Source organism: Phocoena phocoena, chromosome 4 (assembly GCF_963924675.1).
Source record: "Phocoena phocoena chromosome 4, mPhoPho1.1, whole genome shotgun sequence".
NCBI classification, from domain to species: domain Eukaryota; kingdom Metazoa; phylum Chordata; class Mammalia; order Artiodactyla; family Phocoenidae; genus Phocoena; species Phocoena phocoena.
In genome coordinates this window covers 17,479,170-17,503,114 of record NC_089222.1, presented here as the reverse complement: position 1 = coordinate 17,503,114, position 23,945 = coordinate 17,479,170, and the positions used below count along the sequence as shown (strand labels likewise).

Here is a 23,945-nt window from a genome sequence, read left to right as displayed (position 1 = left end):
CTGACAGTAACAAAAGGGGAGGATGAACTTCTAAAAGTAAATTCATGCATTCATTCCCTCAGTAAAGGTTGACAGTGATTACTTTGTGCCGGGAAGGGTTCTAATTGTTGGAGATGGAACAGTGAACGGGACAGTCGGGAGTGCCTGCCCTCCTGGGGCCATGTTAGAATGATTGCATCATAATGCCATTCACCACAGCCGAGTCTCAGCACCCTGGAGGTGAAGAGCTTGCCTGTGTCCCCTGCACTGTGCATGGAGATAACTCATCCTCAAGACACCCGCCCACCAAGGACCACCCTCTGAGTCCTGGCTGATGGGCATGCGTGGGTGGGATGGCTTCCTAAACCTTGATACGGGGCCATCAGATGGTAGACGCACCAGCTCCAGCTCTACCTAAGCAGACGCCAAGGTTAGCGAAACTGTGCTGTGGGCTCTTGAGAATTACAGTAAGAATCAGACCTCCAGACACCTGACAGCCACAGAAGCACATAGCAGCCCGTGCAGGGAGGCGTGCTCGGCCAGTGTGCGGGTGGGTGGAGGGCAGGCGGGCCACGTGGGAGGAAAGAGACACTGCATCTGTGTTTGTTGCAGCTCTTACTTTGCCTGAGTTGTTGGAAATTCATCTTATGGCTTCTCGGGCATGTTATTAATGTTATCAGTCCTCAGGATAGGATTGAAATATACTGAATTCATCCTATTTTTACCGTCTTCGGGGTTCCTGGTTTGGGGGAAGTTTAGTGGAAAAATATAACAAAACACAAAGAGACGGGATAACTCTTACAAGACTCTTCCTTAAGACATGAAGTGGGTCTTAGTACAATGTACCAGCCAATAAAGGGAATGATTATAGTTCTTGCAATTCCACCCAAGAACTGAAAGTTTCAGGTAAGTGCAGGGCTGGAGAGAGGCCGCACAGAAGCCTTGAGCCTGGGAAAGATGATGGTTCCACCACTCCACCAACATAACGCCATTTAAAATTTACTAAGTCAAATTCTATTTATTTTTTCGAGTGGCATGCTTGCATCCGTGCAGAGGTTAAAATTCCAGCTTCTTTCTGTGTTTTCTGATGGTGAGGTCCTGGGTACATACTTGCCTTGCTGGTGCCCAAGGCACCCAGCCCTGGTAACTGGATGGCTTTCATCTGAGAAGGAAGCAGCTGATGGCTTGTGCTTGGTGGAGTGTGCACAAATGTGGCTGAACGTGGGGTTGGTCCAAAAGGGCACATGTCCCCCCTCTTTCTGCACTGTGCACTCCTTGGGCTGGGGCGTTGGCAGGCTGGGGGGAGCCCGAGTACTCCAAACTTTTCCAAGCAGCAGGTGTTTGGGCTGAGCCACCAGCTTGCCCGGCAACGGGCTTCCCCTGCTGTGATTGGCTGCTTTCCTTGGTCCTGGCCGAAGTCTGCCTAGCAGCACAGGGACTAACACCCCACAGCTACAGGGAAACCAACTGTGCAACCCTGACTATAAATAGCCCACAGCAGCTATGCCAGCCAATCGTCCTCCTTGAGGATTCCCTTCCCAGATCCTATTTCTTCCATCAGCCAGCAGAGCAGGGATGCGGCCAGCTGTGCCCGCAGGAGGCAGCTGCCCTGTCCTCGCCTGGGTCTGGCCTGGAGCTCCAGCCCAGCATACTGCATCACCCTGGGTTGGCACACACGGCGGTCCTGGCCCTTGGCCAACCAACCGACCTCAGCCCGGTGGGGGCTAAGGGTCCTGGCTGGGCCTGCTTATAGAGAAGGCTGGAGAGGATGTGCTTCCCAGCCAGGAGGATCGCACGTCCAGCACAGCTCAGTGACCCACCCACCCATCCACCCTGACTGGCTTCTGCCGGAGCCCAGGCATGGGAAACGCTGAGTGACAGATCTGGTTGGGTACACAAGGGATGTCGTACGAATGGAACCAGGTCAGGCCAGTGCCCCTGAGTGCTTGCACCAGGTCCAGGCACAGGTGCCAGTGGTCACTTCCAGTGACAGGCCCAACAGCCTTTCTGCAGCCCAGTGGGAGACCAGGGGAGAAGATGGCAGGCCAGGGTGTTAGTGGCCCTTCCCCGTCCCCTCTGAAGCAGAGAGGTTCAAGGGCAAGACCAGGCCACCACAGCAGCTGTAACGGGAAAGATGGAGGGAAGGCGGTGCTTCCTGTAGGAGGGGCAGATAAGCCTGTGGGTTCCCCCTCCACGGCCTATGGCAGCAGCTGGGCATCTCTCCACAGCAGCCTGGCTCCACTAGGCTCTGAGGACAGCTCTGTGTCCCGGGACATGAATATCGCCAGTGCATGGAGAGCATTCACCCTGCAGAGCAGGTGCCCTGCAAATGTCTGTGAAACTGAACCAAACTGCAAGCACCCCAGCTCCTAGGCTACAGTAGGCGGCAGGGTACACTCACCCCCCCCATTCCTCTCAGAGGGAGGCAAGAGGCTGGAGACTTGGGTTCAAGTCCCGGGTCTCACCTGGCTGTGGGGTCTTTGGCAAAGTTAACCAGTCGAAGCTTCAGGCCCGTAATCAGGATAGGAGCCTCCCTGGCTGTTCCAAAGAAAGGTGTGGAGATCAGCGGGGCATCCCTATGCACTTTGGGAACTGGGCCCGGCTGCAGCAAAGTCAGGGGCTGTGGTCACTTAGCCCATGGGAGGAGTCCCCAGCTTCTCTAGAAAAACCCAGCCTCTGCCGGCACCTGCCGAGAGCGTGAGGCTGTGCGTACACGGGCTCCCGGTCACTTGCCTGTGTTCAGGTGTGTGACTCTGCTGATTCACACGTGTTTAGACCAAGCCTGGCAGCTCTCTCCTCTGCCTGGGGAAAAATCCACCCCACCGTGGGCCCAGTGGTCACTGCAGTTCCCTCTGTCTTCCTTAAATAGGAAACCTGGCGGAGAAGCAGCACGCCCAGCAGACCCAGGTCATCACCTCCTACGACAACCAAGGTAAGGTTCCGCCACTGCCTGTAACCTCTGCCCCAGCTCCTGTGTGCCCAGATCTACTGTCCTGGCCAGAGACGGCAGGTGCAGAGCCCAGACCGTGGGGAGCAGGGGCCTCTCTGTCCTGGGGATGCCGGAGCACCCTTCTCCTCTCCCACATGCCATGGAAAACAGTGAGAGGCTGCATGTGTCATGGAACAGAGAAGTAAAGTCCTCGGGCTCCAGCATGCACTGCTGCCACCATCATCACCCTGGTTGTCATCACTATACCTAACATTTGCTGAGTGCCAACTTCACGTCAGGCACCCTGCCAGACCGCGTACATGATCATTCTCGTGTGGATTTTGCCTCACAACAGTCGTATTTGATCGGTACTCTTACTACCTTCATTTCGCAGATGAGTGAGCTGAGGCTTAGAAAGGTTTTCTTTCGTCCAAGATCACATGGCCAGCAAGAGTCAGAGCGGGAGCCGCCTGACCCCCTCCCTGCCCCCCCGGCCCCACCCACCCCCCAACCACCACCAGGGCCTCAGCTGTTACACTTCTCACAGCTCTGCTTCTCGTAGAAACTGGCCTCCCCCTACTGGCTCGCCGTGTGCAAGCCTTCCCTCCCACTGAGTCACGGCGGTTCCCTGGCCTCTCCTCCAGAGGCTGAGCCTTCCAGGCCCTTCCACCCAGGGACAAGTTTAACTCAGCAATGGGGAGTGAGAGAGCCCTTCCTCAAGAATCCTCACTTTGCCAGGATGGGTCCTGGGGGCTCAGGGAGGGCAGGCAAGGGCAGCCCCGTGCGGACTCTGCAGGTGACTGGATCTGAGAGCACGGCGGGGTAGAGATGGGATGGCTCCACAGCTACAGCTGGAGGAGAGGCCAGGTTAGAGACCTCCACTGCCCCCCACCCTCACTAACCTCCCCTCCTGCTACCCCGGTTTTTCTGCTCAGGGCCTGGTGCCTGAGAGCTCTCGTAGACTCAGCCCCAAGATGTCACCACTGGTGCTCTCAGTACTGATGTCCTAATCTGTAAGGGTTACGTCCAGGGTGCAGTGTGGAAGGAGGATGCCCTGGAGGATTCGGAGGTCCTCGGGGAATCGCTGTCTGAGACACCGGCTAACCCACCATCCCCAGGGAAAGGCTCTGGCAGGTAGTGAGGAAGGGCCTGTCAGCTCAAGTTCCCAGCAGGAGGTGGCCAGCTGTCCTTGCAATCTAGGTCAGTATCCATTTAGGGCAGAATTCCTGGGACTATGCCTGCAGGACAAACCCAGGCCCCCTGCTTCTCTGAAATGGACCTAGCAGCACAGCTCACCCCAAATAAGAGTAAGTGACACCTCACTAGAGTGAGAGTGGATTAGCAACCACTTCTCTCGCTTAGTTCTGGCCACATCCCTGATGGGGTCATGGAGTTATTCCTGTTTACAGAGGAGGAGTCTGAGACTGGGGATGCTGCAGTCCCCCAGCGGGGTGCTCCTGTCAGACCTGTGGGGTGGGACTAGTGGGATGGGACCTGCCACTCTCCAGAGCCTCACCTGGCACACCATACCCTGGCTCTCATGGGCCATTCACGTGCCACCTCCCAGTATCTGAGGCTTCCAGAGGGCAGGAAGGAGGGTCGCCTTGGCATCCAACAAACAGGAGAGGGTCCATTGTAGGTTGGGATAGGATGGGACGCCCCAGGTCTTAAGGGAGCCTGGACCACAGCGAGGGAGAGGCTGCCCTGCTCTGGGGCTGAGCCAGAGTCCACACTGATGCTGATCCGTCCATTCCACAAAAAGCAGCTCTGGATGCCGGCACTGGGGATCCATCAGAGAACACAACAGACAAAGGGTCCTGTCCCTGCGGAGCTGACACCTAGCGAGGGAGACAGATGACCCTAACAAGAAAAATGCAAGGTGTCAGATAAGGCTGGGGGAGAAAATAAAGCAGGAAGGGGGATGGGGGGGTGCACATGGGTGTGTATTAGTTTCCTACGGCTGCTGTAACACATTGTCACAAACTTGGTAGCTTAACACAGATGTATTCTCTTTAACAGTTCTGAGACGACAAGTCCCAAGTCAGCCTCACTGGGCTAGTCAGTCTCTCGGTTGGCAGGCAGGTTCCTTTCCTTTTGGAGGCTCTGGGTAAGAACCTTTTCCTTGACTCTGCCGGCTTCTAGAGGCTGCTGGCACTTGCCAACTTGTAGCTGCATCACTCCAATCTCCACTTCCACTATCGCGTTGCCTTCTCTCCATAAAGTAGATGCATTCCCCTCTGTTTTATAAGAATACTGGTGATGACATTGGGCCCACCCGGATAATCCAGGATTGCCTTCCTATCCCAAGATTCTTAAGCAAATCACATCTGCAGAGTCCCCTTTGCCATATAAGGTAACTTTCACAGGTTCCCAGAATTAGGACATGGATAGCTTTAAGGGCCATCATGCAGCTACCACAGGGAATGATTTAAAATAGAGTGATTGAGAAAGGCCTCCCTGGGAAGGTGACATCTGAGTAAGGGAGGCGGTGGAGCAGCGGGTCATGCGGCCTCCGGGTAAGAGCTCCCAGCAGAGCGACACCGGGTGTGGTAACTTCATGCGACAGGTGACGGAAAGATCACTGGAATCTTGGATCTTCGTGCGGAAGAGGGCTTCGGAGGGTTCATCTGCAACGGGTGTGTGCGTTGAGTGAGAGGGGAACAATCACAGGAGCCCCAGTGACCTCAGGCCCCAAAAGTTATTCGTGACGAATCAGATTTGGGTTGAGACCTCATCCTTCCAGGTCACCCACCCTCATCCCCACGCAGACACTCTGTGCCTTCTTGGATCACGCATGCACTAGGCTCCAACTGCCGTGTTTCCAGACTTGTGACATCCCTGTCGAGCTCCATTCTGCAGAAAGAATCATGAATGGCCCTGGGTTTTCAAGAGCCCAGTGGAAGCCAGGGTCAGTCAGGGCTGCAGGAGATGCCCTTCATCACCCCCTGACGGGTGCCCCTGAGGTCTTGGCCCTGAGCTCTGCACACTCTCTGTCATCCCATGACTAGAGCCACTGCAGTACCCGGTACGGGATCTACAGAGATGGACCGTCCCGGGTCATCATTCAGCTCACTGTTCCTGGGATGTCAGAGCTTACGCTTCCGGCACTAAAGCTGACTGCCATACTCTGGGTAGAAACCTCTGTTGAACACCCAGCCAGGGGCTGTTTAAGGGTCATTTTTTTAATAATTACAAATGCTTTAGCTGAGGGTTTCTGACTCTCAGCTACTGCAGGAAAAAATTCCAAGGCAGAAGATCCAGGTTGTAAAGGCGGCAGGCAGCCAGTTACGGAGAGCATTAAGGACCACCTTAAGTCAATGATGGCAAACATCTGATGTGAATCCTGCAGCCTCCACACACTGATATACACCCACGTGTGTGTGTGCACACTCACACACACACATTCACATACACATGCACATACCTGACAATCTTTGCTAATTGATAAGCGCTCCAGGCAGCCACTTCCAATCAGTCAGAGTTAATGAACAACACGAAATCTGTTTGCCGTCTCTGCATTAGGAATTCTGAGCAAATTAGGCCTTTAGACAAAGCCTGATTCAAAGCCGCAGAGACCTGGAGATAAGCTCTCGCGTGGGAGGACTCTCCTGACAGGGTAGAAGGCAGGCCCAGGGCAGCAGGCCAGTGGACGGGCCTGGGCTTGCCTGCTGCATCTCCACGTCTGCGAGGGTGGGGAGACAGAAGCAGAGCCCGTAGCATCCGGGAAAAGGGCCTGGGAACCACTTCTCAGATGTAGCAGAAAATAATCGCTAATACACTTTTACTAAGACAGCCAAAGTTTCAGCTTCAGAAAATGTTGTTTGGGTGACAACCAGTAGAAGTGGGGAGGGGTGCCATGAGAGAGCCAGCCAGGTGACCCGAAATCCCAGGAAGGGGCTGCTTTGGGTTTAGATGTGACTAAGATTAGTGTCATGGTATCTGACTGCACTTAGGGTTTAGATCTCACTTTAAATGGTGCTCCAAATAATGCTCCACTCTTTATCATTGGCCAAATTAATTTTTTTCCATAAATTAAGAGTCTTATTTGATACAGGAATGTTGTAGTCAGCAAACTCTTAGCACTTCACACCTTTAGGAAGCACGGGTACTGTGACCCTGCTCACCTGGGGACAGCATGCCCAGACCCAGGCCTGTGTAGAGCAGAGAAGCCTCCCGGAAGGGCTCTTACACAGCTGTGAATGAGAGCGGGAATCACACTCCCACACCCATCAGGGAGACGTGGAGGGGAGCGATAATCGGCAGCGCCACTTCGGGGCAGAGCCAGGAGTGGGCCTCAGGACGATGCTGGGCGTCAGAGGGGAGAGAGAAGAGGCAGTGCAGGAAGCAGGAAGGGATGAGAAACAGTGATGGGTGGAGCTTCCGGCCAGGGCGAGTTCCCGGCGTGAGACCACCTCGGAAGGGCTTAAAGAGTATTTTGTTTTTCGGCTTGCTCATTCTCTGACAGAGCGACGTGGCTGGATTGGAGTGGTTGGAAGTACCCGGACGTTAGGAGAAGTTTGGGGAAGAGGTTTGTTGTTGAGCCCTAAACCAACAGGTGGGTCAGTTTTGCAGCTTCCCTCCACTTTTGGAGATCGTTGCAGCTCAGCATTTCCCAGATTTTGTTTGATAAAATAGTACTGGGTCCAGTAGACTTCTGCAGGACTTCTCAGAGCATTGTGTGTTGCGAACTACAAAAGGGGAGAAAGTGGGCATTTTTCTCATAAGGAATCTGGCAGCCAAGTACAGCTTGGCACCCACTTTGAAAACTGACTCCGAGTGTCTCTGGGGGAGAAAGTGCAAAGGCAGAGGTGAGCAGGCTGTGCCTCGTGCATCGTGGGAAGACACACAGGCAGAGTTGGCTGCCCATGGCGATGGTACCCGATCCTGTGACCAGAGCTGAATGATGCTTTGAACTCTGAAAGGCTTAACGTCTTGTCAAGTCGCAGGCTGATTTTCTTTGACAGTGAATGTGCTAGAAACTACACTCAAAATGAATATTAACCCCTTTAAAGTAATCCCTCGGGAGGCCACATTGTATCTTTTAAAATTGTTTGAGAATTACCCTCTTTGGCATGCAGAGCAAGTTCATGAGCTACACAGGAAAGTCAGTATTGTTATTCTGTGAAAACGCATTTAACAGGCAAAGGGTTAGTAAAAAGAGCTCTTACAAAATCAACAGGGAAAAAATAACGCATTAATAGGCAAATAGGTGATTCATTAAATAAGATTTAAAATGGCAAATAAGTATATGAAAAATACACTGAAAATTAAAGAAATACACAAAAACAATGAGATGTCATTGTTCATTGATAAAAATGTAAAGGATTAATAACAATCAAATGTCAGTGAGTGTACTGGTACTCTATTTTTACATTACAAACCACCACAACTCAGTGGCTTAAAACAATTACCAGCTTACAAGTGTACAGGTTGGCTGGATATTCTCGTCTGAGCCACACCTGGCTGAGCGCAGGTCTTGGCTGGGCTCTTTAATGTGTGTGGTCAGTTGGAGGGTTGGCTGGAGAGCAGCTGGTCTAGAGTGGCCTCACCTGAGATGGCTCTGCTCTGCTCCACGTGGTCTGTCATCCTCCAGGAGGCTAGCCTGGGTGCAGTCACATGGCAGTTGTGGCTGGAATCCCAAGAATGGAAGTGGCAGCGGCAAAGTCTCTAGGCCTAGGCTCGGAGCTTGCACAGCATCACTTCTACCACATGCTAACTGGCTAGATCACATCATTAGGCTGGGCCAAATGTGAGGGAAGGAATAAAAGACCTCTTCTTAGGAAGAAGTGCAAAATATTGTGGCCAATTTTGCCATCAAACACAGCAAGGATGAGCAAAATAGGCATTCTCTTGCACTGTTGATAGGATCGTAAACGTAAAATCATTCATGTGAAAAGTTTGCTAGTATCTAACAAAAGCCTTAAAAATCTCCATACCTTTTGATCCATGTTTAAGAATGTATTTGAAGGAATTGATGTGAAGAGTGTGTAAAGCAGTGTGTATCAGAATGTTCATCACATCACTGTTTAAATAGCAAAATATTCGGGACATGTTAACTATCCAAAAAAAGGGATTGCTTATAATGATTATAAACCATTTATAGAATAGAGTATTATGCAGCCATTTAAAATGATGACTTGTGAAGATGACTATATTCACTGACATGTAAAGACTTAAGTGAAGAAAGCAGGATACAAAAAGCATGTTTATTATAATCCTGCTTTTAAGTGTCACCTTCTATTTTTACATCTTTCTGTATCATACAAGTTTTTGTTTTGTTTTCATTCTGCTTTGACTTTGGTGTTTGGTTTGTATTTTTAAATTTTTATCTTCATTTAAATTAACATACAGTAAAATTGGATTTTCTGGTGTGGAGTTCTATGAGTTTTAACACATGCACAGATTCACGTCACCACCACCACAATCAGAATACAGGGAAGTTCTGTCACCCCAAAAAGTCTCTTGTGCAGACTCTTTGTAGAGACATCCTCCCATCATTCATTCCTAAGAGAATTGTTGAGAAGTACAGCTTGATATAGATATACCACAAAGTGTTTATCCATTCACCCATTGAAGGACATTTAGGTTGTTTCCAGTTTGGGGTGGTTGTGAATAGAACTTCTATAAACATTTGTGTATATGTCTTTGTGTGAGCATGAGTTTTCATTTCTCTGGGATAAAAGCCCAAAAGTGTAATTGTTGAGTCATGTGTTAAGTACATGTTTTGTTTTATAAGAAACTGCCAAACTGCGGTATCATTTTACAATCCCACCTGCATATACTTGTCAGCATATAGTATTGCCACTATTTTTTTTATTATTGGTCTTCTAATAGGTGTGATATCTCATTCTGCTTTCAATTTGCATTTTCCTAATGACTAATCATGTTGAACAACAACAAGATGTTGAACATCTTATTTGGTGATATATCTATTTTTTTTCCCATTTTCTAATCGGGTTGTCCTTGCACTTTTGTAAAAAATCAATTTGCCATATTTGCGTGGGTCTGTTTCTTAACGCTGTTATGTTCCATTGAGCTATATATCTATCCCTTTGCCAATATCACACTGTTGTGATTACTCTAGCTTTTTTTTTTTTTTTTGCGGTACGCAGGCCTCTCACTGTTGTGGCCTCTCCCGTTGCGGAGCACAGGCTCCGCACGCGCGGGCTCAGCAGCCATGGCTCACGGGCCCAGCCGCTCCACGGCACGTGGGATCTTCCCGGACCGGGGCACGAACCCGTGTCCCCTGCATTGGCAGGCGGACTGTCAACCACTGCGCCACCAGGGAAGCCCTGCTCTAGCTTTATAGTACATCTTTTATTCCTTTTAAGTGATTTTAATTAATTTATTTATTTTTGGCTGCATTGGGTCTTCATTGCTGCGCACCAGCTTTCGCTAGTTGCGGCGAGCAGGGGCTACTCTTTGTTGTGGCGCACAGGCTTCTCATTGCAGTGGCTTCTCTTGTTGCGGAGCACGGGCTCTAGCGCGCGGGCTTCAGTAGTTGTGGCACGTGGGCTCAGTAGTTGTGGCTCGCAGGCTCCAGAGAACAGGCTCAGCAGTTGTGGCGCACGGGCTTAGTTGCTCCGTGGCGTGTGGGATCTTCCCGGACCAGGGATCAAACCCATGTCCCCTGCATCGGCAGGCGGATCCTCATCCACTTTGCCACCAGGGAAGTCCTATAGTACATTTTAAAATCAGCTGGAGTCCTCTTAATTTTTTTTCAAAATTAGTTTGGTTATTCTAGTTGCTGTACCTTTCCATCTAAATTTCAGAATCATCTTGCCTATATCTACCATCTGTAAAATTCCTCCAAGGAGTCTGATTGAAATTGCATTAAATCTATAGATGAATTTAGGGAGAATTGCCAACTTGACAATATTGAGACTTCCAGTTCAGAACATGATATGTTTCCCCACTTATTTAAGTCTTCTTTAATTTGTGTGATCGTATTCTTTAGCTTTCAGCCTAGCGTTCCTGCACTTTTTTTGAGATTTATACTTAAGTATTTCATTTTTAGAGATATGTAATTTTAAATTCAATTTCTAATCATTTATTGCCAATATAAATATAATTGATTTTGGGGTGCTGACCTTGTATCCTGTGACCATGCTAAACTTACTTTTTAGTTCTAGGAAATTCTTTTGTAGATTATTTGGGATTTTTCTTTGTAGACAGACATGTCATCTGTGAATAGAAGAGTTTTATTTCTTCCTTTCTGATCTATATGACTTTTATTTCTTTCTCTTGTCCTATTTCACTGAGTAGGACTTTCAGTATAATGTTTATTAGGAACAGTAAGAGTGGCCATCCATGCCTTATTCCCAATCCTAGGGGGAGAGCATTCCAGTTTTCACTATTAAATATGCTCTTAGCTCTGAGTTTTTGGTAGATGCCCTTTTCTCAGATTAAGAAGTTCCCTTCTATTCCTAGCTTCTTGGGAGGTTTTGTTGAATGGATGTTAAATTTTGTCAAATGCTTTTTCTGCATCAGTTGATATGATCATGTGGGTTTTCTTCTTTAGCCTGCTAATATGGTGAATTACATTCATTGATTTTCAAATATTGAATTAGCCTTGCATTCCCAAAGTAAACCACACTTGGTTGTGGTATGTTATTCTTTTACTATATTGCTGGATTTTATTTTTCTAATATTTTGTTGAGGATTTTTATGTTTATGTCCATAAGGGATATTGGTCTGTAATATTCTTTTCTTATACTGTCTTTGGTTTTGGTATCATAAAAGGATATAAATTATTCGATACTCTTCTGTTTTCTGAAGGATCTTGTGAAAAATTGTCATTGGTGTTATTTCTTTTTAAATATTTTTAGAACTTGCCAGTGAAACCATCTGGGCCTGGTTTTTGTTTGCTTGTTTGTTTTTGGAAAATTTTGAACTACAAATTCAGTTTTAAAAATACATATAGGAAACTTCAGGTTATCTACTCATTGGGTGAGTTTTGGTAGTTTGTAACTTTCAAGGAATTGGTTCACTTCATTTTAGTTGCAGAATTTCTCTTCATAGAGTTATGTGTACTATTCCCTTATTATTATTTTAATATATACGGGGTCTGTAGTGATATCACTCATTTCATTCCTGATATTGGTGTCTTGATTCCTGATTTGTGTCTTACCTCTTTTTTATTTGGTCACTCTGGTTAGAGTTTTATCTATTTTACTGATCTTTTCAAAGAACCAGCTCTTGGTTTTATTGATTATTCTATCATTATTTCTTCAAATATTTTTTTCTGCACCACACTATTTCTCCTCTCTTTCTGGGATCTCAATGACATGAACATTAGATCTTCAGGCATTGTCACACAAGTTCCTGAGGCTCTGTTCACTGTTTCTCTGTTTTTCCTTAATAATTCCTATTGATCTATGTTCAAGTTCACTGACTCTTTCCTTTGTCATCTCTATTTGGCTATTGAGTATATCCAGAAAAATTTTTAAACAACTATAGTTTTCAGTTCTAAAATTTTTATTTCTTTCTTCTTTATGTCTTATACATTTTTCTGATACTTTGTATCTTTCCATTTATTTTAAACTATTTGCCCTCACTTTTTAGAGCATGGTTATCATGGCTCTTTCAAAGTCTTTGTCTGATAATTCCAAAATCTGTGTCATCATGGGGTTAGCGTCTGTTGATTTTCTTTTCCTTTTTAAGTTGATATTTTCTAGGGTTTCTCTATACTGAGTAATTTGGGATTGTAGCCTTTGCAATGCTATACAGATCTGCCCTGCACATGCACCACCCAGCAGCCAGTCTGGGCATCGGTCTACCCCCTAGTTTAGTTCTCAAAGACTGTGATATGATGCTTAGAATGAGATCAAAGCATGCACAACGTGAATGAGGTCCATCCATGAAGAGGTGACCACAGGAGTTCATCTATAACTTTATGGAATTTCTTTATTGAGCTCCCTCCTCTTTATGACCCACTTCCCAGTCCTCTGGCCCCAAAACTGGGGTTTTAGTTTCCCCACTCTTCTGGGTAGTTCTCACAATTCTGCCTGCATCTGGAACCAATCAGCAGAGAACAAAGAGAGAAAAAAAATCAATGAGTATTTTCTCCCACACTCTTGGGAATCATAGCTTCACTGGTACCTCCCCTCAAAGTCTTAGGTGCCTGCCGGGCCACCAAACTCACTGCTGCACTGATACCAGCAGAACTTCCCTGGGGGCTGAGTCAGGAGATAATGGAAAAAAGGGGTAAAAAAACAACAGGGGATTTCCCCCACTCTGACTCTTAGAGTTCCCCTTTCTCACTCCACAGGCCAAAAAAAGGGCTTCTCTTAGAGCACTTTTTCTCTCATCCATTGTGCACTGCTGGGTTTGGGGCTGCCTTTGAGTCCAGTCTAGGTAATACCATTGGGGGTGGGGAATGGTCAACTCTGCCAATTTGATGATGCTTTAAATTCTAATCTTGTTTCCCAATTTGCCTATCATTTACTTTGCGGAGTCCTCAAAGAGTTAGCCCATGCATTCTTTCCAATGCCTACAGATGCATTCGGTGGGAGAGACAAGGTAGAATTTGTTTACTCCATCTTGCCCAGATCTGGAAACTGTCTACTTATTTCTTGTTTTTTGGTTTTGTAAACAAAAATTATTTGCATATTCAAAAGAAAGCTCTAAAACCAATTGTGTTTTATTGATCAAACATCTGTCATGAGACATTGCACCCTTTCCTGGCAGCGTCTGGCTGAGAATATCACCCCCTCTTTCTCTGCAGGGACACAGCTGACTGTGGAGGTCCACCCTCAGGATGCCATGCCCCAGCTGCTCAAGAAGTTCTCCTTGGCTAAACGTACGTACGTACAGGGCTACTCATGTGTGAAGGGCTGACAGGGAGGATTGAGGGTAGCTGGAAGGGCCAGAGCCCAGCCTGGACACCTTCTTAGGGAAGGAGAGGAGTGACCTGGGCCTACACACTGGGAAGAGGCAGAGACATGACAGCTTCATCCTGAGCATTCTCTTCTCCACACTCAACAACCCCTGTTCTTAAGTCTCTGCCATTAGGTGTGGGTAACACAAGGCATTTAGCTAAAGATGAATTTCATCAAAAGAGTGCTGTTGTTTTTGGACACCATTTATTGACTGCCTAAAAAGTGGCATGCGCAGTGCTAAGCATTGTACACTCAATGAGTTTTTAACTCTTTGATATGCACCAGTACTATCCCCACCTTGTAGATCAGCAAAGGCTCAGAGAGGTGAAATAGCTGCCAGTCACCCAGCTATCCGATTAGGAAGCGGATCAGAACCCAGGTCCTAATGAAGCCTGTACCCTTAACCACCGCACCCGGCTGCCTTCTGTGCTGTGCGCACAGGCCCAGACCCACGCCCACGATGTCTCCTCTGCTCCCTTCTTGTTCCTCTCCCTGCATCTGTCCATCCTGTGGGTAAACAGGGGCCTGGGGAAGTGCCGGCCAAGGAACGGAGGCTGCAGGACAGCCAAGGCTGAGGTTCACGAAGTGAACCTTCATGTCCGCTCGTGGCGGGGGCCGAGGCAGCTCCTTCAAGGCTGCCTGGTCCTGCAGCCCTCAGCAGCCAGGGCCTCGGGAGGGCAGGCAGGTGTAGAGAGGTCAGGCCCTGCGAGTTGACAGGCTGGATTCAGATCCCAGCTGTGTGACCTCAGGCAAGTGGCTTTACCTCTCTTTTGGACTCAATTTCCTCATGTATAAAAGGAGGAAAATAATTCAACATCCCTCAAAGGATTGTCATGAGCTTAAATGAGATCGTCAATAATGCACAAGCCAGGTGTAGTAAGTACACAAAAAATCTGGCTACTCTTTTGAACCCCCATCACTCTACCAAAGAATGTAGGTGGAAACAAAATGTGGGTGTAAGAAAGACAAGGCCCACTGTTTCTCAGAGTGGCCTATGTACATTTGCAACCTTCTGTACATTTGAAGGCCTACAGTGGCCTTCAAGGGCAGAGAAAAACTTGCCTTGGCTTCCCCACCTCTGGCTCCTCCTGGTTCCAACAGGGACCCACATCTTCCTGACCTGGCTTCAGATCAGCAGGAAATTCTCTCCTGTTGCCTGTGGAGTCTAATAACAATTGCTGACCATTCTGCCTTAACAGTCCTGGATTTATAGGCTTTGGTTGTCCTTGAACCTTCCCAAGGAATAATTCCCCTCTCCCCCCTTTCATGAGCTGCCCATGGTCAGTTCTTGTCCTGGGGTCATCTGGTAGTGAATTCACTGGTGCTCTCAGGATCCCCAGCTGTGGTGCAAGACAGCAGGAGCGTCCAGAGGAGGGAGGAACATAGAGCTCCAGGCAGGCCCACTGAATAATCGCAAGGCTTGATGCCCAAGCAAATTCTCCCTCTGCTCACAGACTGCACTTCTCTTTCTTGTCATCCCGTTCCTGGCTGTCAGTCCTCCCTATTCCTCAGCAGGAAGCCCGGGGCAATCCCAGCAGCAATTCCGTGGTGGGTGGGGATGGGACCAAGAAGGCTGTGAGAGGGAGAGTGAAGAGGAGACGTCAGAAAGAAGGACACCCACACAGAGAATCGTCTGTGCTTGCATTTCTATTTCTTCTGAAATGTCTCTACTTCTGACCTTTGGGATATTGTAGGTTTACAAGGCGATAAAAATGGAAACACAAGAGCCCGGCAGCCTGGAGGGAAAGACGCCCACGGTAAGTTGCGGTACCTTCTTTGGAGCCATTCTCTGAGACGGTAAGTTGGTTTAGCCTCATGAGCCAATCTGTGCTCAATTGGAAATGGCTCCCTGGAGTACTGTGCTGGGTGTCTGGGGCCACCTCTGGGCTCAGGGGACAGGAGTATCATGATTGATTGGCAGCGTCTGCCATGGACACAGGTAGAGAAGTAAAAAGCTCACACACTAGATGTGATCCCAAAGTTAAAGCATAAACCCCACCAATAACAAGGCAGCGCATTATGGGAAACATTAAAAACAGAATTCAGAATTGTATTAACTTTAAATGGAATGCCAAGCATCTGTAAGGAGGGAGGCAGGAGAATAAGCAGAGTGGGGCAGAGGAAGAAATCCCGAATGGGTAATAGACGGCCTGGGTTCAAATCCTGCTTTTGGCCCTCACTCACCTTCCCTGGGCCTCAGTTTCCCCCTCAGCTCAGACCAGATGGCATCTAAGGTTTAGTACAGTTTGGTACTTCTTCCCATTGTTTTGCTTTAAAATTAGAATAACTTAGTTAATGCCACTGGTGTTTAAAATGTGTTTATGCAAAATCATATTCAAATATTATATAATCTGCTCAGGAAGTGAATTAAATGAGGCATAAATCATTATGGATATTCTTACTGTTCAGATATTGTAGAATGGAACCAAGAAAGAGTAAAACTTTCTTAATAATAGGGTTTTTCAGTCCCATTTTAGAAACAGCATCCTTCTTTGAAATGGGGGTGGGGAGACCTCATTTGCAGAGCTGACGCTTGTTAAATGTGTAAGTCCACTTCATATCCACTTAGGTCACTGTGACGGCCCTTGTCAGGGGATGGCAGGAACCAGATTCCTTGGGGGAAGAGGGCACCAAGAAGGGGGGAAGCTCGGCAGGGCCTCCTGCTGTGTCCCCCCTCCCTTCTGAGGGTCTGGCTGGACAAGGGCCACATGGTAGACCACCCGAGATAGGCCCTGAAGTGATCTGAGTGATGGGAGGTGAGAAATCCCAGCTCTGGCACCAGACAGTCACTGAGCTGCTATGGTGCTGGGCTTCTAGGGAGCTCCAGGGTAAGACTGTACAGGACAGAAGGCTGGGGGCAGGGGACGTCCAGGGAGTCTTGGTGCTTATTAGAGGAGCAGAAAATGAAGAAAGAAAATGCTAGGTTGCTGGGTGAGGCCACAGCCTCACCGTAGAGTTTGCACAGCCTGCCTGCCCACCACGCACCCTGTCCCCTCTTAGGAGGGGAACAGCCTCGGATCCTGGATGTGTCAGAGGTCACAGGGACCAGCACCTCCCCCCGCCCCACACCCTCCTTCCCCCCCCCCCCGCACTCCCCCACCCACGGGGACTCCTGCAGGGCGTCAGCAGGGACTGAGGGAGCAGGGAGAGGGGCAAAATCCAGTCTGAGGCTGAGAAGGGAGAAGGCCTGGGTCCTAACAGGAAGGGACCCACAGCAGTGGGGAAGTGCAGAAGGACCCGTGTGGCCTGCTCCTGACAGCTGAACTTGACTGGAGGCTGGGAGCTCCTCTGTGGCCAGACGTTGACCAGCTCCCTGACCCGCTGGCACTGCCTGACATGCAATGCTGGCCCAGGGAGGGTCGTGGAGCAGCTCCAGCCAGCGCTGGTGGTGTCCCCACCCTCTCACCACACCTCTCAAGTCTACAGCACCAAGGAAACCACTGTGTGCATCTCGGTGGGAATGGCGACACTCTCCAACATGCTGTCCCCCGCAGTTCCACAGTCCGACTTACAGCCCTGGTTCTGGCTATGCAGCCTCTGCACTTGCTGCTCTGGTCTTCCTGTAGCTCACGCAGTTACTTGAAGACATTTAATAAATTACTTTTCTGCTTAAACTGAAAAAAAAAAGGACTCTCACAGTCCACGAGGGTTGTGTGGGTACATGCAGGCACAGCCCCGCACCGGGCACAGTGGCTTCGCACCCCTGCTCTGCGCTTGCCTGCAGAGGACCCTCACCCTGCACCCTCCCAGGGAAAAGAGTGCTGCTGACCTTACCACGTGATCCACTGTCTCTTTCACTCTCCCAGGTGCCCCGTAGATTGCGCCGGAGGCTGGGCTGCTGGCTTTAGCACTGCCCAGTGAGGGGGAGGTCACCGGACTAGATCCCAGGCCTTGTGCAGCCCCACCAGGCACTTTCCCATGTTACTCTGCTCTTTCCAGGCTTGCTGTCATGTCCTGGGGTCCCACCAGCACCCCTGACTCACCCAGCACCCAGAGGTTCCTGACATAGCAGGCTGAGAGTTGATCCACTGGAGTCAGGGGATCAGTGCCCCTTTGGCCCCATCTGCCTCTCACCCCCGCCCTGTCCTCCTATCCAGCTTGCCTGATTTTGGTCAGCCTGGCTCAGAGGGCCTTGAATAAGAAAGACCCAGCCAGAGCCCAGGCTCTTCTCCGGGCTGGGACAGGGGTTTGCTGCCCGTCCATCCATGGGTTGGTCTGACCACTGGTCAGTCAACCCTGCAGCAGCTGCCTGGGGCTGTCCTGTGTCCTGGCTTCCTCTGAGAAAGGCTGTGCGTAGAAGAGTGATTCTGAGGCCCAGCTTCCCTCAGGCACCACCCCCCTCACTGTACTTTGGGCACCTGTTGCCAGAACTCTTAACTTTCTTGGGGTGCAAGCGGTCAGTCTCCAGATGACCATGGGCAAGGGAAGAAGCCTGTCTGGGTGCCAAACGCACCTCACCCTACAGAGGTCCAGGTGGCCCAGGACCATCTTGCCCTCTCCCATACCCGGGTGCCCTTCAGACCACCCTGGGCACCGTGGCCAGGACATCAGTGGCAAGCAGCGCTGCCTGGGTGCTTCCCACAGAGCATTCATTCCTGGAAAAGCTAGCAGGGAATCTGCAGGAAACTGTGGGGTGGGGAGGAGGGATTCTGTCATCAGTCCGTCTGGGGCTGCTGAATTCACTGAGGTGCAATCAATCACTTCTTTTACTGCTGGCTGCTGGGGTCTGCTTACTATCCCTGTGGGTCTCCCAGAGGACTAGAGGAGTTACCACGGTTCCCAAACCAGTTGGACCGAGGAACCCTTCTAAGAGATCTAGCTCTTGAGAGCAGTGTTTCAGTCCGGGAATCATGTCAAAGGTCAGGCCGTCACAGCTCCTCAAAAAGACAGGGAGCCCTGGGCCAGGCAGTCCCGTTGGCTGGTCTCAGACCCTGACCAACCTCCTTGTGTTTCCAGCCTACCCCTGGGATCGCTCCAGCCTGAAATCCATGCCCCTGGACCTGCGGCAGTTTGAGAAACTGGACACCTATGCCTCACAGGTAGGAGAGCCGGGCCCTCTGCCTGCGATGGTCACCCCCACAAGGCGGCTTGGAGTTTCCCAAACCAGAGCGGCAGAAGCTCTCCCCAGACCCCTCCTGAGTGTATCCTGAGTCCCTTGGGTGGATAGTACGGAGGAGCGCCTTTCCACAGTATGTGGGAGGAGGACAGAAGGGCCCCGGACAGAGGCCATTTCACCCTCCCACCCCACCCACGGTCCTGATGCTTTCACCCCAGGCTACACACCCCGCGCCGCCCTGTTGGCAGGCGCCTCCAGCCAGCCCTGTCCTGTCCTCCCCTGCCCACTGGGGCACTGCTGCTGCTGAGCCCTGCCAGCCCCAGCCCATGAAGGAAGGGGCGTGAGGATGGGGGGAGGACCACAGATGCAGATGGCCAGCCCCCACATGACCACAGCAGTCCTCACCCCTGAACACGTGGGCGGCTGAGCTCCCACACCTCTGGGCCTGGGCACATCTGGGGCAGGTGTGGGGAGGGGCAGCTACAAGAGCTGATGCCCTAGGGACACACTGGGGTCCTGGGAGCCAGGCAGGAGCCATACCACAGAGAGTCTGATTGGAGCAGCTAAGGAGCTGGACCCGTAGCTAAGGTCAGAGGGAGCAATCCTAGGCCGATAAGCCAGGAGATCGTCTACAGTCCTAGAAAAACCACCCTGGGGTTGGCACATAGTGGATACTCAGGAACCTTGTTTGCTGAACTGATGAGTGATGATAGGAGCTCGGATCAGAGAGTCTGATTCAAGGCAGGGACATCAGTAGGGGGTGCCCAGCTGTCCTGGCAGAAGGAGGCATCCCTGGATGAAGCGGAGACACTGAGAACGGAGAGGAGCTGGACGCAGAGGGGAAGGACCCCTCCCCAGTGTGTGTGCAGTGAGGTAAAGGTGGGGCAGGGCTTGCCCAGTCGCTGCGCTGAGCGGTGGAGGGCAGGCAGGGTAGATTCTCGGGCGCAGAGTGAGGGAGCTGGAGCATGTGTCGGGGGTGATGGTTTGTGTGGGGTGCAGTGGGCTGTAGTGCCTGTGGAGGTGGATAACCCTGGGCAGCTGGATAGCCGAGCCCGGAGCTGTATCTAGCCTGGAGAGGTCTGGGCCGGAAACCCTGCTTTGGGAGCCGTCAGATTCAGCTAAGAGCTAAAGCCATAGGGAGGGTGCCATCTTGGGGAAGGCAGGGCCAGGAGCCACCTGAGGCCGGGCGAGACCAGGAAGGGTCAGTGCTCTAGAAGGTGCGGTCATGGTTCACTCTGGCCAGGCGAGGCTAGACAGGCTCCCTTCCACTGCTCAGCACTGAGGCCCTTCGTACTTCCAGGGGGGCAGCTCAGAGGAGGCTGAAGGCCTCGGCCAGGCTCCGGCAGGCTGAAGGGCAAATGGCAGTTGAAGGGGGAGGGAGTGGAGGGAAGACCCCACAGGAGCCTGGCAAGGAAGGGAGACTAGATGTGGGCAGTCCTGAGAGAGAGACTGGGGGGCATTTTGAAGAGACACGGCAGACAGGAGAGGCTGGGGCCGCCAGGGCCGGGAGGAGGAGGTGAGGACGCAGAGGAGCGAGGGCAGCGCCTGAGGAAGGAAGGGCAGCTTTGCCAAGGCAGGCGGCCTGGCTCCGAGGCCAGCAGAGAGCCCAGCGGAGGAGGAGGGCTCATTGGTAAGGAAGTCTTGCCTGGGCCTTGTTGAGTCTGAGGCCTGGTCATCTGTGAGAGTGAGGGAAGGGAAGGGGGGCATCCAGAGTCTGTGCAGGGTGGGATATGTTGTCATGGCTGCCAGAAGGGATGGACAGGCTGCTGGACAGCCTCAGAGAGCAGTGAATGGGGACCAAAGGGCCAGAAACCATAGAACCGAAGCTGGGAATTAAGTCAGGAGTCAGCCAGGCTGTAATGCGGGCCTGCAACGTGTGCTTCTAGGCCCTGGGAGAGGGACAAAGACAGGTGTTGGAGCAGCTGGGCAAGGGGACACGCGGAGGGGCCTGGCGGTCTCCCTGTGCTCAGAGGGTGGGTCCTGGAGCTCCCGTGTGAGCGGCGGAACCTCCTAGGTCAGGAGGACCTAGGGTGGGAGCTGACGGAGGTGCGGGCAACCATTGCAGAGGTAAGCGCACAGGTGCCCCTACTTCTCTAGAAAGAGTGAGCATGGCCAGGGCTGCCTTTCCAGCAACCCCAGCCCTGTTTTCTCCTGAGGATCCATGCAGAAAACCTAACTTGCTCTTTTTTTATATATTATGGTAAAACATATGCCATATAATTTGCCATTGGAATCGTTTTTAAGTGTACAATTCAGTGACATCAATTACATTCCCAGTGTTGTACAACCATCACCACTGTCTACTTCCAAAATCACCCCAAGCAGAAACTTTGTACCCGTTAAGCAATAACTCCCCATTCTCCCTCCTCCCAGCCCCTGGTAACCTCTAATTTATTTACTGTCTCTATGAATTTGTCTAGTCTAGATATTTCATATAAGAATCATACACTGTGTCTTTTTGTGTCTGACTTGTTTCACTTAGCATTGTGTTTTCAAGGTTCATCCATATTGTAACATGTCTGAGAAATTCATTCCTTTTAATGGATGAGTAATATTTCATTGCATGGATATACCACATTTTGTTTATCCATTCATCTGTGATGGGCACTTGCATTGTTTCTACCTTTTGACTATTGTGAATATTGCCCCATGAACACTGGTGAACAGGTATCTGAGTATCTGTCTGCAGTTCTTTTTGTATATATACCTAGGAGTGGAATTGCTGGATCATATGGTACTTCCATGTTGAAATTTTTGAGGAGCTGACAAATTGTTTCCCACAGCAGCTGCACCATTTTACATTCCCACCAGCAATGTACAAGGGTTCTAATTTCTTCAGATTTTTGCCAATTTTTTTATGATTGCCTTTTTTTTTTTTTTTTTTACTATAGCCAACCTAGTGGGTATGAAGTAGTATCTCACTGTGGTTTTGATTTGCGTTTCCCTAGTGACTAATGACATTGAGCATCTTTTCATGTGTCTATTGGCCTTTTATATATTTTTGGAGAAATGTGTATTTAAGTCCTTGGCCCATTTTAAAATTGGGTTGTCATTTTGTTGTTGAATTATAAGGGTTCTTTATATATTCTGGATATTAAACCCTTATCAGGTATATGATTTGCAAATATTTTCTTCCATTCTAAATCTTTTTTTTTTTTTTGCGGTACGCAGGCCTCTCACTGTTGTGGCCCCTCCCTCTGCAGAGCACAGGCTCTGGACGCGCAGGCCCAGCGGCCATGGCTCACGGGCCCAGCCGCTCCGCGGTATGTGGGATCCTCCCGGACTGGGCCACGAACCCGTGTCCCCTGCATCGGCAGGTGGACTCAACCACTGCGCCACCAGGGAAGGCCCTCTTCCATTCTATAAATTATCTTTTCACTTTCTTAATACTGTCCTTTGATGCACAGAAGATTTTTATTGTTATGAAGCCAAATTAATCTATTTTTTCTCTTATATCCTGTGCTTTTGGTATCATATCTAAGAATCTATTGCCAAATCCAAGGTCACCGCGATTTACCCCTGTGTTTTCTTCTAAGAGTTTTATGGTTTAAGTTCTTATATTTAGGTCATTGATTATTTTTGAGTTAATTTTTTATATATGGTATGATGTAGGGGTCCAACTTCCTTCTTTTGCATATGGATATCCAGTTGTCAGGTACCATCTATTGAAGAGGCTATTCTTTCCCCATTGAATGGACCTGACACCCTGGTCAAAAGTCAATTAGCCATAGACTTATGAGTTTATTTCTAGACTCAATTCTGTTTCATTAGTCTATATAACCCTTATGTCGATATCACACTGTTGTGATTACTGTAACTTTAAGTAAGTTTGAAATCCAGAAATCTGTGTCCTCCAACTTTGTTCATCTTTTTTCAAAATGGTTTTGGCTATTCCAGGCCCCTTAGAATTCCATACGAATTTGAGGACTGGTTTTATCATTTTTGCAAAAAAAGGCTGTTGGACTTTTATAGGGATTGTGCTAAATCTGTCAGTTGCTTCGGGTAGTGTTGACCATGACTAGGGGCTGCTACAGCGCCCGGATGGCCACTTGACTGGCCCCAGGAGCTGCAGAGAGAAGATGTGATGGCTCTAGGGCCAGTGGTTCAGCTGGTCAGCACTGCCCGCCACGTCCAGCCTGCATCAAGTTTGCCCTAAGCCCAGTCTTTGTGTCTCTGGGCCTCTCCTCCTTCTTTTCCCGGAGGAAGGGCAGTGCTGGCTGCAGGTGGCAAGGCACTGGGCTCCCCACAGCCCTTGTCTGGGCCCTGACGTAGCACACTCCTCCCACTTCCCAGGTGACAGTCAAGAGTGGCCTGGACACGCTGGTGAGCGACCTGCTCCAGGAGGCTCACAGTGACCTGGAGAGGGTCCGCGCCATCTGGATCTGGATCTGCCACCACATAGGTAGGCCTGCCGGTGGGGCCACTGGCCCTGGGACCCTGTTCCCAGAGGAACGTCTCTGGGCTTGACTCCATCACCCATGTGTGTGGAGGAAGAGGGAAGGTGGAGGAGAGGGGCTCTCAGATGGCTGGGTTCAATAACCAAGATTAACTCACTGTGTGCTAGCAGTCTCCATGAAGGGTGCATGGGCGAGGATCCCACGTGGCCCTCTGCTCATAGCCAGAGCTGAGGCCCCTCACCCAGCGGCAGCCTTCCCTCAGTCCTGCCTTCCTGGGTGACCTGCTCCACAGAGATGAGAACCCAGGGCAGAAGGTCATCAAGAAGTAGGAGGCTGGGGATGAGCCATAGCTATTTGAAAAGTTACTGCAGCACCAGAGGTTTCTCAAAACACCCGTGCCAGGAAGAGTGGACACCCCTCTCCCGGCTCCCTGCTCCCACAGTGGGGGCCTCGGCCGCTGCTCTCAGCCCAGTCTCCAGGTTCTCAGAGCCACCCGAGGGGACCTGGGCCTGCGCAGCTGCCCACAGCTCTGCATGGGACAGCCTTGAGAGTCTGACCAGCTCAAGCCAAGCCCACAGGTGGCTGCTAAGGGGAAGCTGGATGCTGCACCCTGCAGTCCATGGAGGCGCTGGCTGGTGGGATGGACTTCTAGTGACTTCTCTGTGACATAGAGACCAGCAGGGCTTCCCTGACCTGCTGCCACT

General features: G+C 50.2%; 1 protein-coding gene across 3 annotated transcripts in view; it reads left to right on the top strand.

Annotated features, from left to right (window-relative positions):
* Positions 1–23,945, top strand: part of KY (kyphoscoliosis peptidase) — a 45,172-nt gene that overhangs the window by 4,368 nt on the left and 16,859 nt on the right. The window contains exons 3-7 of one of the 3 annotated variants that reach the window (XM_065876641.1): positions 2,849–2,911; positions 13,635–13,709; positions 15,483–15,545; positions 18,745–18,827; positions 23,138–23,246. In XM_065876641.1, coding sequence (XP_065732713.1) covers positions 2,849–2,911; positions 13,635–13,709; positions 15,483–15,545; positions 18,745–18,827; positions 23,138–23,246 — 393 coding nt within the window. Of the gene's footprint in view, positions 1–2,848; positions 2,912–13,634; positions 13,725–15,482; positions 15,546–18,744; positions 18,828–23,137; positions 23,247–23,945 lie in introns of all 3 variants that reach the window. The other 2 variants (XM_065876643.1, XM_065876642.1) reach the window with 2 other exon arrangements.